Below are 17,188 nucleotides of genomic sequence, written 5' to 3' on the forward strand. Positions count from 1 at the left end.
CATGCATATTGATATTTGTATATGTTCATTTTTAGTAAATAACTGCCAGTGAGTTTTCAAAGTGTTAGTACCAGTTTACACTTCCACCAACAATGTATGAGAGTCGTAGTTTTGCTGTATGTCCTCACTGATGCTTGGTGTATTTCATCTTTGTCTTAGTCAGTCTGGCAGTGTATAGTGGTATTGCAATATGGTTTTAATTTTCTTATATAATGTGATGTAGGATTATTATCTTCATTTTAAAGTTGAAGATGTGGAGATGTTAAGTAACTTGCTCCAGGTCACAAAACTAGTAAGTGGTAGAGCCAGGATTCAAAACTAAGTAGTCTGTCTCCAAAGTCTGCTACACTGTGCTGCCTCCCTCCTGCCACCTTTGGCAGCCTTTTCTTATTTTATAAGAAGATGTAAAATATCTTATAAAATAAAATACCTTATACTTTTATTCATGGCAAATGATAGTCATATAAGAAAAGGAAATGAAGTAGTAACACAGCCTTGAATTATATTTTTATTTTTTACTTTTGAATAATCTTTAAGAGTTATTTAAAATTATTCTAAATCTCATAGTATCTGTGCTTTAGAAGACTTAACATACTGTATTTTTAAACTTACAGTGCAGATTTTCCTTCTTTGATGCATTCATAGTATAACAAATGTGTTTGAGACCCTGCTGAGGGCCAGGGGTTGGTAAATACAGAGTTTTACGTAGAATACATAGACATAAGACATAATCTCTGCTTTTAGGGGAAAAAATAGTGGTAAGTGACAGATAAGATACAGTGTGGTATTTGCTGTTATTACCTTTAAAGGGCGATTGGAGCATAGAACATCTAAGCCTGCTTGAAGCTGACGATCTCTTATTTTATATTTTAGTCTGTGTCTTTCGCTTTAAGTTGGAAATGTAATGCTAATGTTGGAAAATGTTGCTATACTTGTGTTTGGCTAGAGGCAAGTTTTTTATATTCAGAATTAAATTTAAGTGTGGCTTAAGGGAATTGTGTTCTTACACATCTTTAAAACCTCTGTTACCTCTGCTTTATCATTACTGTTATTCAATTATTATATTTGAAATGCATTTCTTACTTACGAGCTTTTATATATAAGTCGGGAGAAAAAGTCCTTACAATTGTACTATAGAATCCTTATTTGACAATAATAATAAAAAAAAAACAGTCATAGCCATTATTTCTACAAACTCATGAACACGCATTGCATTTATTTTTAATACACACACACATTTACTATGGAAACCATTTATAAGACTGATATTAACAGAGTGAGCAAGATCAGCGTTCTCTCATAAGCCTTTATGATAAAGGAGGTCCTATGTTGATATTATTGTCTGAGTGTACGTAATAATGAATCTTATTAGACGAGGGTTCTACTAAATAGACAATTTCTTTCTAAAAGAAAAAACCATACTCAGTTAGTGCAGTATTTCCTGAAGCATTATACTAAGGAGCACTCATAAGATGCCCTGTGAAAAGGAGAATCTTGTTGTCAAATAAGGTTTGAGAAGGGCTGAATTGTATACCTTCTTAAGATGTACAGTGTATGTTACTATCTTAAAGACTATGAGAAGTCTTCACTAAACTATATTAGCTTAGCATCTTCCAAGATCGTTTTAACAGAAGTATTTTTCCTGAGCAAGATCTATTAATATAGATGCATCTGTTAACATAATGGTCCTCAGGGCACTCTGAAAAACACAGAATTAGAGTATAAGTTGGAGATTCTGGTTCTGACTTTTTAGGTTTCTTATTCTTAGGACAGAAAATAGCATTTAAAAAGCAGAATTATTGTATTTCACATAATTGAATAGTTAAATTTTTTAAGAAGTCTGATTATTGTTATTTCATACTACTTTGGGTAATAAAGCACTATTACCATCTAGTAATATCATCTGCTTTTATTAGAAAATGAGAATTGGCTGGCAACTTATTTTTACTTGATTATTCAACTGTTCTTTATTCATTCAGTGAAAATTACAAATATAAAACATTTCTTGGCACATTATAAGAAGAAAATCTTGAACTGTATAAACTACATTGATTGAAATGAACATAAAGAATTATAATTTGAATCTTAAGAGAAATTTTAACTTAATCCTTAGTCAAGGAGGATGAAAAAAATCGAGTTGTTACGGGCCAGTTTTGTGATGTGCTTATCAAGATAACTGAGAAGAACCAGTTATGGGGTTCTCTGTGAAAACTATCTCCAGTGTCTGTAATATACTGTTTGTTATTTTTTCAAAGTTTACTGAGCTAAGCCCCACTATAGTATGCTGCAGTATTACATCTGCCGTTTCATGCTATTACAGTGTTCACTGAAGCATTGTCTTCTTTGGCCACTAAATCTCAGAAATCATAGCTGATTAAAATGAAACTGTATTGTTACTATATACATATATACATATGTTACTATATACATATATATATGATTATGTTAGGGATCCCAGACACTTTCCTTAGTCATTGTATAATTATGTTAGGGATCCCAGACACTTTCCTTAGTCACTGTATAATCTGTTCAACTAATTACTTCCTAATTACTTCAGAAGTACTAGGACTACAATAAACTATAAGAATAAGGCATTCTGGCTCAAATACTCTAGTGAAAAAACAGCTTTATGGATTATTTTTTAAAACTAAAAAATTATGTAATACTGAAACTGTGCCACACTTATATTAATCTTTCTTTGATTAAGAGAATTCTTCTGATTTTTCCTTAGTGTTGCAATTTTATATTTCAAAACTAGAGTTTTCAAGTACTGCAGATAATAGAAAAATGACTGCTAATTTTTAAATAACTTCTATAGAAGTACAACATACATACTGGATAGCACACAAATCACGTCTATACAGATCAGTGAATTTTTACAAAGTGAACGCACTTGCGTAACCTCCAGCTAGACCAAGAAACAGAATATTACCAGCACCTCAGAAGCCCCCTTAGGCACACATCCAGATTCTGTCACGCTCATGAGTAAAAACTATTCTGCCTTCTGGCATCACAGATTAGTTTTGCTTATTTTTGTACTTTATAGAAATGAAATCATATATACTCTTTTGTGTTTGGCTTCTTTTGCTTTTTCTTATAATATTCAAGGTGTTGTAGAGAATTATAAATCATTCATTCTCATTGCTGTATTATAATCTATTGTATGAATATGCCACTATCTAGTATACTGCTGATGGTAATTTGAATTGTTTACATTTTCAGTTATTATCAATGGTGGTGCTGTGAATATTCTTATACACATCTCTTGGTGCACATATATATGCATTAGGGTTTATAACTGAGAGTGGATTGCTAATTATTGTGGGATATGCACATCTGTTTAGTGTTAGTAGATATTGCTGGACAGTTTTTCACAGTGTTTGTGCCAAGTTCTACTCCCACTAGCTTTGTATGAGAAATTGATTTGCTCCACATCTTTTACATTTAGAATTGTCAGTCTTTTTCATTTTAGCTATTGTGGCGGTTGTGTGTTTCATAGTGGTTTTAATTGCATTTCCCTGAAGACCAATGTGGTTGAGCAACTTTTCATGTGTTTATTGGTCCTTCAGGTCACTTCTTTTGTGAAGAGCCTCTATTTAAGTCTTTTGTCTGTTTGTGTCTGAGAGTCATCTATCTTTGTCTACCAGGAGTTCTTCATATATTCTGAATAGGAGTCTTTTGCCAGATATATGTACAGCAAATATATTCTTCCACTTTGTTACTTACATTTTCTCTCTCTTAACAGTGTTTTTTGATGAACAGAAGTTTTTTTTTTTTTTTTAATGTAATATAGTCTGGTTCATGAATCTTTTTCCATTATGATTGGTACTTAAAAAAATCTCATCATAGAATCTTTTGAAATGACATTTGTAGAGTGAGATTTTTCCTATATAGTAGTAAGGCTTTTATTAGATATACTTTTATTAGATAGCCAATGGTAGATTGGAGTGGAAGTAGGATTTTGTAAATGAAGCTGTCATTAAGTTTTGTTTTTCTTTTAGAAAAAACTAAAAGGTGAATGAATAGGAACATTTTTGTATTGTGAGGAGATGTTTTAACAAAGGGAAAATTCATCAATTTTTTGTTTGATTAAATGCTCATAAGTCTGTTTTAATTTTAAACAAAAAATTGTTTAGCTTTAAACAATTTAGAGAAAAACATTTTTACATATAAGATATTCTTGTAGTTTTCTATAGAGCCATCTGGTTTTAAAAATCATGAAACGTATCAATACCAGAAAGATGTATCTAATGTTGTTCCAAATGTGGTTGATCATACTTGTGTCTAATAATTTTATTTTCTTTTAACATTTTTAGAACTTTTTGAAAATGAGCATGTACGTATTGGGCAAAAAGGTAAGCTTTTAATTATAAAAGTTATTATTTCTGAGAAGTGAGACAGTCCCAGGTAAATGTGTGCCTCAAATAACCTCCAACGGAAATTTAATCTCTGAAAAGCAAAAAATCTAAAGGGGGTAATAGTTAACCATGTAGATTATATAATGAGAATCTTTATAAGTAGAGAAAATGCATCATTTTGGCTTTATCAATACACGTCAGAGAAAGAAGTACGCAGCTGGTTCACTAAAAAGGAAATGCAGACACATATTCCTCAGGGATGTTAGCTTAATCCATTCGGCAGTAGAATTTCATTTTAAAATCAAAGAGGCAGGTTCTGTCTTTGATGCACCCACACACCTCTCATTAGAGTTAATGGGAATATGCTTCTGCATTAGGAGAAAATATAACTGTAATGGTTCCCAGTGACCATTCACAGTGGTGTGGCTTAATAACCAAAGTGGCTGTTAGTATTCTGAGGAATAATTTTTCCCTGTCTTTTGAAGATTCTTTTCCTTGTTTTTATAAATCCTTTTTTGTCTTTGAAATTTTTTGTCTTTGAAGTACAGATTGGTCTTTGTGTCAGAATGAACCTTCTATGGCAACTATATTGTCATGCACCAAATCCCTAGTTCAATTTTAAAAAATTGTATTTATTTAGAATTTATTTGTATGATTTGACACTTTTATTAAGAGCAATTGCAAATTAAAGTGTTTCATCTCTTTTTTATTTCATGATTCCTTTGTTTCTTCTGCTCATGTAATTTTCATTTAATATAAGATTATTTTTTCCATATCCTTTTAAGAAGAAAATATAAGATAACAATACTGGTTAGATAAACATTAGCAGTTGCTTTGATATGTCTTTTTTTGGTTTTGCTTCATTTTGTTTTTTTTTGGACCTTTATTTCCAGACTGAATAGCTGACATTTTTATTAAAGAAAATAAAAATTAAAATGAAAGCAAAAGATAACATATTGATTGTGTGAACTTGGCTGCTTAAGAGTAATTTGATCCTTCTTACACGGTTATGAGATCTTTGTTTCTACGTCTTTTAAAATTCCTGTTTTCTGTTGATTTTCACAAATAACTAAGAAGTCATTTAATAGAATAGATAGCTATCATTCTTATATACTGTAATTCTTAGCCATGAAACTTCCTGTACCATACTATTTCCAAATATTAGAACATTCATGAGGTAGTAGAATATACATAAGAAATTTGGGGTTTCTGTAGCTATGAATTTACTTGATAATGGAATCTAAAAATTATTTCATATATGTATATACATGCAGACACACACACACACACACACACACACAATACTAGTTTCAGATCCATGGAGCTATAGTTAAATCAAAGTGATCTCAAAGTCCTTATTAAGTCCCTCCTTATCCAGACTGGGTAAGAGATGAAAGAGCTTAAGGCTTGCAACTGGGGCGGAGGTGAGGGGATGGGGGCTGCAAATAGGGCTGTATTGAAATCCAGAGAATAAGTTTTAAAAGGTAAAGATACGGTGTAATTATGTTAGATAGAAAGACTGAATGTCAGCTTCCCAAAAGATTTATAGTTGAAGATTTCAGTGATGTTTCTTACATTCTGAGTTTTCTAAGGAGATTTTCATATACTTTTGATAGTTCTAGCAGAACAAGATAGTGCTGCTGCTCAACAGTACATCAGACAAGGAAGTCCCACGGCACTGAGAGCTGAATTGTGGGCTCTCATTTTGAATATTTCCAGCCAACCTGAGGTAAGAAGAAAAAAAGGGTGGGTCAGATTTTAGCTTTGGGGTATTTATTTTTCAAAGACCAGTTATTCAAAATAGAAAAAAAACTTTTGTTTCTTAATCTATTATTAACCCCCTTTTGAAATTTTCAAAATCACTATAGTTTGAGGTTCTAAAATAAAATTTAACATATAATTTAATCATTGTCTGCTTAATATGGAAGTTTTTGTTATTAATAATTAATGAAATGGTGTGATCTTACATATACAACAAAACAGTAGGTAAAATTTTGAGGAGTGGAGGCTGACAATTTAGATCCATGATGTGTGGTAGAATAAGGATGTTAGACTACAGAGAAATAAAGGCAACTCAAGTTAAGTAAATGAATTCTTTGTCCCTATAGTTACCTTTGAAATATGCACTATTTTTATGGTTCTAGAAATCAACAGATTAAGTGGGAATGTTATTTTTTTATATGTAAGAACATTTTATTTTAGGAAATATGAATATGAAAAGATGGGTAATAGATTAAATAAAGCAAAATTATATAAGACAATGATTCTTGAAATATTCTTAGTGGGGATTTTTTGTTTGTTTTTTGCTTAAGCCCATTAATCATAGAAGTTATCCATTTAAAAGATTTTAATGAATAACACACTAATAGTTTTCTAGCTTGGTGGTTAAAAAGATGCATCTTGGAATCATACAGACCTGGTTTCAACTTCTAGCTCCCCCAGCTTACTAGAAATATATCATTGAGCAAGTTCTTACATTTCTTCAAATCTCAGTTAACCCACACTTAAATATAGGTAATAATATTTATATCACATAATTGTTGTCAGAATTAAATGAAATAATGTACATGTACTTTTAACATAGTGCCTGGAACATAAATGGTCACTGTTAATAAAAGTAATCATAAGAGTTACATATTACATATAATTTTGTTATAAATTAATTATAATTAATAATGATGTTTTTAAAGAAAATCAAATGTTATTAATACTATTATAAAAACTACACCTCTAACTCTTACAAACTATGTATATGTGCATGTGTGTATACTGTGTTTTAAATCTCCCTCTGAACAGCTCTGTCAAAAATCACTTGCTTCCTTTTTGTAACAATAAAGCTTGTAATTTATTTCAGACCAGTTTTAGATAAATGATATTGCTAACCTTTTATAGTGACACTTTAGAGAAAATAGGGTATAAAATAGATTTGAATATATATTGGGCGTTTTTTTGTGAGTGTATCAATTCTTATAGAAGAAGATACAACTCTTGTCCTGATCTAACTTTGTAGATGCGCTGCCAACTTAACTGTATAGAAATTGGATTAACAAATTCTGTCTCTGCAGAGGAATCACTGCCATTTCTAAAACAAATTTAGAATATTTCCAGAAGTATCATCCTAATAACCCCACATAATAATAAAATAATAATCCCAGGTAATCATTATTTTTTACAGTGTTCAAAGGTCGTTTTTACTACTTGTAGATGTTTTCTTGTAAAAAGAAAAAAATTTTTTAAGGTGATTTTTACCCTTGAATTTTGGAGCTAATAGCCATCTGAATTTTCTAATTGCAAAGTGACAAGTCTATTCAATATCTGTAAATAGAAATTAATATTTTCAGAAAAGCAACCCTGAGTTTTTGATTAAAGCATCTTTTATCACTTACAGTTAATTTCAGCTATAAAAGTGTGACCCCAGTGAACTATAGTAGTTCCAAAATAATTGTTGTAGGTGGTGCATTAGAGAGACAGAAAGAGAGAAGGAAAAAGAATACTTCTTGTTAAGAATACCTTATTGAAATTTTTTGTTGAATCGCTTTTCAATCAAATAAAATAAGCTGCACATGTAATTGTAGTCATAGTTGAGGAGTTAGACATAAGTGGAAGATTTTACATTTCACAAACATAAAGCTGTTCTTTAAAATCTATTTCAATACAAAGACTTTGAATATAATACTTGTGGTTCCTAGTAAATTCTTTTCATGCTTTGAATAGAATATTATCTAACTTTCATTTTTTTAAGAAAATCTGTGTTAGGTTTAAAAAGATTGCTTTTGTATATTTCCTTTTCTACACATTTCTAGGTATGTGTCAAAATATCTATATTTAATAAACATTGTTCATATTTTTAAAATTTTTAAATTTCAGTTTGCTAATTAAAGACAGAAAATATTCCTCTACTTTTGCTCTAGGTACTTGCTTACTGATAAAATAGCCAAGACTAATATTAACAAATAAGATTTTCTTTAGTGATTTCTTAGGAAAGTTCTTACAACCTTACTTTGGCCCATAATGATGCCCGACCTGCCTGGATTTTTGTGGTCAGCTCACTTAGTCTTCACAGTGTCTGTTTCTGACCTCTACTCTCTTCAATCCCTTCTCTTCAGTTTTAGCAAAATACTTCACCTCCTGATACTTAGAGAAAACAGAAGTCATCATTAGAAATTCGTTCAAATTCTTCCTGCCAAACTTGTAAACTTAATGGCATCAGCACCTGGTCCTTTCCTCATCTACTTTTATTCAAGTGGAAGAAATGTCAAGCTGGGCATAGTGACTCAGGCCTGTAATCCCAGCATTTTGGAAGGCCGAGGCAGGTGGATCACCTGATTTTGTGAGTTCGAGGCCAACCTGGCCAACATGGAGAAACCTTGACTCTACTAAAAATACAAAAAATTAGCCAGGCATGGTAGTGCATGCCTATAATCCCAACTACGTGGGAGGCTGAGGCACGAGAATCACATGAACCCAGGAGGTGGAGGTTGCAGTGAGTGAGATCATGCCACTGCACTCCAGCCTGGGCAACAGAGCAAGACTCTGTCTCCAAAGAAACAAAAGAAAAGAAAAGAAACGTCTACCTCTTATACCTGTGGTCAGTATTTAACCTCATTGACTACTCCTTTATTGAAATATTCCTTTGCTTTTGTGACACAGTGCTCTTTCTGGCATTCTTCATTGGTGGAGGGTCTTCTTTGTCTTATCAGTTAGGATTCTTGAGGGTCGTTCTCTTCTTCGTACATTCCTTAGCAAATACTACAAACTCCCAAAGCCTCAGTTACCAATTACCTCAAATCTATATACTTTCTTCTCAGATCTCTCTTTTCTAAACCTCAAATGCAGCTGCTTAGTACACCTAAGCACTTGTATATCTCACAAGCACCTCCAATTCAAGATGTCAACACTCTTCCTAAATTCCCTTTTCAGTACCATTGTCCATCAAGGAACCATAGCCAGAAACCTGGTGTCATCCCTAACTCCTGAATATCATATTGTATTACTCAATAATTATATTACTCAATAATTCCTTCTTGATTTAACTCCTAAACATGTTTCACTACCACTCTCATTTCAAAATACCATCATTTCTTGCCTGAAGTAAAAAAAAAAAAACTTTCTACCTTATCTTTCTGACTTCAGCCTTGTTCCCTATGAAATCCTTTTCTTTATTATTATTATTTATTAATTTATTTATTTTGAGACGGAGTCTTACTCTGTCATCCAGGCTGGAGTGCAATGGCGTGATCTCGGCTCACTGCAAGCTCCGCCTCCTGGGTTCACGCCATTCTCCTGCCTCAGCCTCCCCAGTAACTGGGACTACAGGCGCCTACCACCATGCCCTGCTAATTTTTTTTGTATTTTTCAGTAGAGATGGGGTTTCACCGTGTTAGCCAGGATAGTCTCGATCTCCTGACCTTGTGATCCGCCTGTCTCAGCCTCCCAATACCCTACTCTTTAAAAAACTGAAATCTGGTTATATGGTTTGGCTGTGTCCCCACCCAAATCTTACCTTGAATTGTACTTCTCATAATTCCCACATGTCATGGGAGGGACTAGGTGGAGATAATTAAGTCATGGGAGCAATTTCTCCCATCCTGTTCTCATGATAGTGAGTGAGTTCTCATGAGATCTGATGGTTTGGTTTTGTAAGGTGTTTCCCCCTTCACTGGGTACTCATTCTCTCCCCTGCTGCCCTGTGAAGAGGTACTTTCTGCCATGATTGTAAATTTCCTGAGGACTCTTCAGCTATGTGGAACTGTGAGTCAATTAAACCTCTTTCCTTTATAAATTATCCAGTCTTGGGTATTTCTTCATAACAGCATGAGAATGGACTCATATAGTAAATTGGTACTGCAGAGAGTAGGGTGCTGCTATAGATACCTGAAAATGTGGAAGTGACTTTGGATCTGGTTAATAGGCAGAAGTGGGAATAGTTTGGAGGGCTCAGAAGAAGACAGGAAAATGTGGGAAAGTTTGGAACTTCGTAGAGACTTGTTGAATGGTGTTAACCAAAATGTTGATAGTGATATGGACAATGAAGTCCAGGCTGAGATGGAGATGAGGAACTTTTTGGGAACTGGAATAAAGGGGACTCTTGTTATGCTTTAGCAAAGAGACTGGCAGCATTTTGTCCCTGCCCTAGAGATCTGTGTAACTTTTGTCAGTTGAGAAAAAGGACAAGTCACAATTAGGAGGTTTGTTTGCCAAAGTTAAGTATGTGCATCCTGGAAACAGGTCTATGCCTTCTCCAAAGATGATTTTGAGGGCTCCAAATTTAAAGGGGAAAGAGTGAGATATTGAGAAGTACACAATTTTCATGTAAGAGGTGGGCAGGAAAAATAGTTATTCATGCCTTTGCCTGGCTCAGTGAATCTGCATTTTTTTTTTTAACCTAAGGTGACACAGACAAATGGAGTGAGGAAATATGTGGGGAATCTGCATTTTTATATAAGATAACCTAGAAAAAAATGGGGCAGGGAAGCAATCAGATATGCATTTGCCTGGTGGGCAGGGAGGTGACTGCACCTGTAAAAATAAGCTATCAATTTACATTGCCATAGTGAAATTTTAACAGAAACACCTTAGGGTAAAGATCTTCAAGCTCACTAGGAATTTCCTTGTGAGTAAAATATGGGGGAGGTGTGTAGATTTTCATCTTATAATCGTCTTTTTTAAGAAACAAAAGGGGAGGCAGTTTTGCATGACCCAATTCCCAGCTTGACTTTGCCCTTTAGCTTAGTGATTTGGGGACCCCAAGATTTATTTTCCTTTCACACTTTGCACTTGAGAGAGATGATTTAGGGTAAGTATCTGGTGGAAGAAATTTCTAAGTGGCAAAGCATTGAAGAGGTGACAGAGCATGAAAGTTTGGAAAATTTGCAGCCTGACAATGTGGTAGAAAAGAAAAACCCATTTTCTGGGTAGAAATTCCAGCTGGCTGCAAAAATTTGCATATGTAATGAGGAGCCAAATGCTAATTGCCAAGACAATGGGGAAAATGCCTCCAGGGCACGTCAGAGACCTTCACAGCAGCCCCTCCTATCACAGGCTTGGAGGCTTAGGAGGGAAAAATGGTTTCCTGAGCCAGGCCCAGGGTCCCCCTGCTCTGTGCAGCCTCGCGACATGGTGCACTGTGTCCCATGCTTCAGCTTCAGCCATGACTAAAAGAGATCATGGTACAGGTCAGGCCATTGCTTCAGAGGGTGCAAGCTCCAAGACTTGGCAGCTTCCATGTACACAGAAGTCAAGAATTGAGGCTTGGGAACCTCCACCTAGATTTCAAAGAATATGTAATGGATATCCAGGCAAAAGTCTGCTGCAGGGGTAGAGCCCTCATGGAGAACCTCTGCTAGGGCAGTACAGAAGGGAAATGTGGATTGAAGCCCCCACACAGAGTCCCCACTGGAGCTGTGAGAAGAGAGTCACCATCTTGCAAACCCCAGAAGCTTGCACTGTGTGCCTGAAAAAGCTGCAGACACTCAATTCCAGCCTATGAAAACAGCCCTGAGCAGGGCTGTACTCTGTAAAGCCACAGGGGCAGAGCTGGCCAAGGCCATGGGAGCCTACTTCTTGCATCAGCATAGTTAATGCCGGAATGAGTTGAGACTTTGGAGGACTGTTGGAAGGGCATGACTGTTTTGAATTGTGAGGACATGAGATTTGGGATGGCCAGGGTGGAATGATATCGGTCGGCCGTGTCCCCATCCAAATCTCATCTTGAATTATGGTTCCCATGATCCCTACATGTCATGGATGGGACCAGGTGGACATAATTGAATCATGGGTGTGGTTTCCTCCATTTTGTTCCTATGATAGTGAGTTAGTTCTCATGAGATCTGATGGTTTTATAAGGGGCTTCCCCCTTTGCTGGGCACTCATTCTGTCCCCTGTGGCCCTGTGAAGAGGCACCTTCTACCATCATTGTAAGGTTTCTGAGGCTTCCACAGCCATGTGGAACTGTGAATCAATTAAACCTCTTTCCTTTATAAATTACCTAGTCTCAGGTATTTCTTCTTAGCAGCGTGATAATGGACTATTACATCTGATATCTCAGCTCTTCTGGTTAAAGACTTTTAAAAATCCTGTATTTGAAACACCTTAACATACTTTTTCTTTTCCCTATGTTTGTACATGTTCCATCTACTTTAAAACAAATCTTTTGTTCTGCCTTTTCCTTCCTCTCTACTCACTCCTTCCCATAGCATTATACATTCTCAAGTCTTTTCTATCTTAGGAATAAAAGTAAATCTTAAACTTCATGTCTTTCCTAGCCATCTCTGTCTCCCTTTCCTTCCTTTCACAGCTACACCTGTGAAACAAAATTCTGTGCTAGACTTAATTTCATTAATTACTTGATTGTATTAATATGAGTTAAGTAGTGCTGAGTTAATCACTTGGTCTCATTAATTACTCAGTCAATTGTACTCTGACATACACCCACCCCCACTACATGACTACAACTATCCTAATTAAACTCACCAAGGAATAGTGGACATATTTTAGTTCTTATACCTACAGTATTGATATCAGTGCCTACTTGATCCTTGAAATAGTCTTGGTCTTTACTTTAGTTCACCCTGTTTTCTTAGCTGTTCATTCTCTTGTTTTTCTTTGTTTAGTCTCCATTTGGATTTCTCTGCTGGACCTTAAGTGCATGTATTTCTCAGAATTCCATTTTGATCTTATTCTATACATTTTCCCTGAGCTGCCTCATCCACAAGTCACCTATTCCCTAATGGCTTCAACTGTCTTTTCAATCCAAGCTTTTGTTTAAGCCTAAAATCTTTCATTTCTAGTTGCCTAGAGTAGCAGTCTTCAGCCTTTTGGGACCAGGGACCAGTTTCATGAAAGACTTTTTTCCATGGATAGGGGGTGTAGGTGGGCATGGTTTCGTAATGAAACTGTTCCACCTCAAATCAGGCATTAGTTAGATTCTTTTTTATTTATTTATTTATTTATTTATTAATAAATTAGTTCTAGGGTAAATGTGCATAATGTGCAGGTTTGTTACATATGTATACTTGTGCCATGTTGGTGTGCTGCACCCATCATCTCGTCAGCACCCATCAATTCATCATTTATATCATGTATAGCTCCCCAATGCAATCCCTCCCTCCTCCCCCCTCCCCATGATAGGCCCCAGTGTGTGATGTTCCCCTTCCTGAGTCCAAGTGATCTCATTGTTCAGTTCCCACCTATGAGTGAGAACATGTGGTGTTTGGTTTTCTGTTCTTGTGATAGTTTGCTAAGAATGATGGTTTCCAGCTGCATCCATGTCCCTACAAAGGACGCAAACTCATCCTTTTTTATGGCTGCATAGTATTCCATGGTGTATATGTGCCACATTTTCTTAATCCAGTCTGTCACAGATGGACATTTGGGTTGATTCCAAGTCTTTGCTATTGTGAATAGTGCCGCAATAAACATACGTGTGCATGTGTCTTTGTAGTAGACTAATTTATAATCCTTTGGGTATATACCCAGTAGTGGGATGGCTGGGTCATATGGTACATCTAGTTCTAGATCCTTGAGAAATTGCCATACTCTTTTCCATAATGGTTGAACTAGTTTACAATCCCACCAACAGTGTAAAAGTGTTCCTATTTCTCCACATCCTCTCCAACACCTGTTGTTTCCTGACTTTGTAATGATTGCCATTCTAACTGGTGTGAGATGGTATCTCATTGTGGTTTTGATTTGCATTTCTCTGATGGCGAGTGATGATGAGCATTTTTTCATGTGTCTGTTGGCTGTATGAATGTCTTCTTTTGAGAAATGTCTGTTCATATCCTTTGCCCAATTTGATGGGGTTGTTTGTTTTGTTCTTGTATATTTGTTTGAGTTCTTTGTAGATTCTGGATATTAGCCCTTTGTCAGATGAGTAGATTGCAAAAATTTTCTCCCATTCTGTAGGTTGCCTGTTCACTCTGATGGTAGTTTCTTTTGCTGTGCAGAAGCTCTTTAGTTTAATGAGATCCCATTTGTCAATTTTGGCTTTTGCTGCCGTTGCTTTTGGTGTTTTAGACATGAAGTCCTTGCCCATGCCTGTGTCCTGAATGGTACTACCTAGATTTTCTTCTAGGGTTTTTATGGTATTAGGTCTAACATTTAAGTCTCTAATCCATCTTGAATTGATCTTCGTATAAGGAGTAAGGAAAGGATCCAGTTTCAGCTTTCTACTTATGGCTAGCCAATTTTCCCAGCACCTTTATTAAATAGGGAATCCTTTCCCCATTTCTTGTTTCTCTCAGGTTTGTCAAAGATCAGATGGCTGTAGATGTGTGGTATTATTTCTGAGGACTCTGTTCTGTTCCATTGGTCTATATCTCTGTTTTGGTACCAGTACCATGCTGTTTTGGTTACTGTAGCCTTGTAGTATAGTTTGAAGTCAGGTAGCGTGATGCCTCCAGCTTTGTTCTTTTGACTTAGGATTGTCTTGGCAATGCAGGCTCTTTTTTGGTTCCATATGAACTTTAAAGCCGTTTTTTCCAATTCTGTGAAGAAACTCATTGGTAGCTTGATGGGGGTGGCGTTGAATCTATAAATAACCTTGAGTAGTATGGCCATTTTCACGATATTGATTCTTCCTATCCATGAGCATGGTATGTTCTTCCATTTGTTTGTGTCCTCTTTGATTTCACTGAGCAGTGGTTTGTAGTTCTCCTTGAAGAGGTCCTTGACATCCCTTGTGAGTTGGATTCCTAGGTATTTTATTCTCTTTGAAGCAATTGTGAATGGAAGTTCAATCCTGATTTGGCTCTCTGCTTCTCTGTTACTGGTGTATAAGAATGCTTGTGATTTTTGCACATTAATTTTGTATCCTGAGACTTTGCTGAAGTTGCTTATCAGCTTAAGGAGATTTTGGGCTGAGACAATGGGGTTTTCTAAATATACAATCATGTCATCTGCAAACAGGGACAATTTGACTTCTTCTTTTCCTAACTGAATACCCTTGATTTCTTTCTCTTGCCTGATTGCCCTAGCCAGAACTTCCAACACTATGTTGAATAGGAGTGGTGAGAGAGGGCATCCCTGTCTTGTGCCAGTTTTCAAAGGGAATTTTTCCAGTTTTTGCCCATTCAGTATGATATTGGCTGTGGGTTTGTCATAACTACCTCTTATTATTTTGAGGTACATTCCATCAATACCGAATTTATTGAGCGTTTTTAGCATGAAGGGCTGTTGAATTTTGTCAAAAGCCTTTTCTGCATCTATTGAGATAATCATGTGGTTCTTGTCTTTAGTTCTGTTTATATGCTGGATTACGTTTATTGATTTGCGAATGTTGAACCAGCCTTGCATCCCAGGGATGAAGCCCACTTGATCATGGTGGATAAGCTTTTTGATGTGCTGCTGAATCCGGTTTGCCAGTATTTTATTGAGGATTTTTGCATCGATGTTCATCAGGGATATTGGTCTAAAATTCTCTTTTTTTGTTGTGTCTCTGCCAGGCTTTGGTATCAGGATGATGTTGGCCTCATAAAATGAGTTAGGGAGGATTCCCTCTTTTTCTATGGATTGGAATAGTTTCAGAAGGAATGGTACCAGTTCCTCCTTGTACCTCTGGTAGAATTCAGCTGTGAATCCATCTGGTCCTGGACTTTTTTTGGTTGGTAGGCTATTAATTGTTGCCTCAATTTCAGAGCCTGCTATTGGTCTATTCAGGGATTCAACTTCTTCCTGGTTTAGTCTTGAAAGAGTGTAAGTGTCCAGGAAATTATCCATTTCTTCTAGATTTTCTTTTTTTTTTTTTTTTTTTTTTTTTTTTTTTTTTTTTTTTGAGACGGAGTCTTGCTCTGTCGCCCAGGCTGGAGTGCAGTGGCCGAATCTCAGCTCACTGCAAGCTCCGCCTCCCGGGTTTACGCCATTCTCCTGCCTCAGCCTCCCGAGTGGCTGGGACTACAGGCGCCTGCCACCTCGCCCGGCTAGTTTTTTGTATTTTTTTAGTAGAGACGGGGTTTCACCGTGTTAGCCAGGATGGTCTCGATCTCCTGACCTCGTGATCCACCCGTCTCGGCCTCCCAAAGTGCTGGGATTACAGGCTTGAGCCACCGCGCCCGGCCTTCTTCTAGATTTTCTAGCTGATTTGCTTAGAGGTGTTTATAGTATTCTCTGATGGTAGTTTGTATTTCTGTGGGGTCGGTGGTGATATCCCCTTTATCATTTTTTATTGCGTCTATTTGATTCCTCTCTCTTTTCTTCTTTATTAGTCTTGCTAGCGGTCTGTCAATTTTGTTGATTTTTTCAAAAAACCAACTCCTGGATTCATTGATTTTTTGGAGGGTTTTTTGTTTCTCTATCTCCTTCAGTTCTGCTCTGATCTTAGTTATTTCTTGCCTTCTGCTAGCTTTTGAATGTGTTTGCTCTTGCTTCTCTAGTTCTTTTAATTGTGATGTTAGAGTGTCAATTTTAGATCTTTCCTGCTTTCTCTTGTGGGCATTTAGTGCTATAAATTTCCCTCTACACACTGCTTTAAATGTGTCCCAGAGATTCTGGTATGTTGTATCTTTGTTCTCATTGGTTTCAAAGAACATCTTTATTTCTGCTTTCATTTTGTTATGTACCCAGTAGTCATTCAGGAGCAGGTTGTTCAGTTTCCATGTAGTTGAGCGGTTTTGATTTTCTTAGTCCTGAGTTCTAGTTTGATTGCACTGTGGTCTGAGAGACAGTTTGTTGTAATTTCTGTTCTTGTACATTTGCTGAGGAGTGCTTTACATCCAATTATGTGGTCAATTTTGGAATAAGTGCGATGTGGTGCTGAGAAGAATGTATATTCTGTTGATTTGGGGTGGAGAGTTCTATAGATATCTATTAGGTCCGCTTGGTGCAGAGATGAG

At 36.0% G+C, this 17,188-nt stretch overlaps 1 protein-coding gene across 2 annotated transcripts in view; it reads left to right on the plus strand.

Moving 5' to 3' along the window:
• Positions 1 to 17,188, plus strand: part of TBC1D19 (TBC1 domain family member 19) — a 174,860-nt gene that overhangs the window by 78,715 nt on the left and 78,957 nt on the right. For both annotated transcript variants that reach the window (XM_010368898.2, XM_030925828.1), the window contains 2 exons: positions 4,317 to 4,355; positions 5,975 to 6,087. In XM_010368898.2, the coding sequence (XP_010367200.1) occupies positions 4,317 to 4,355; positions 5,975 to 6,087 (152 nt within the window). The remainder of the gene's footprint in view (positions 1 to 4,316; positions 4,356 to 5,974; positions 6,088 to 17,188) is intronic.

This window comes from Rhinopithecus roxellana, chromosome 2 (genome assembly GCF_007565055.1).
Source record: "Rhinopithecus roxellana isolate Shanxi Qingling chromosome 2, ASM756505v1, whole genome shotgun sequence".
Lineage (NCBI taxonomy): Eukaryota > Metazoa > Chordata > Mammalia > Primates > Cercopithecidae > Rhinopithecus > Rhinopithecus roxellana.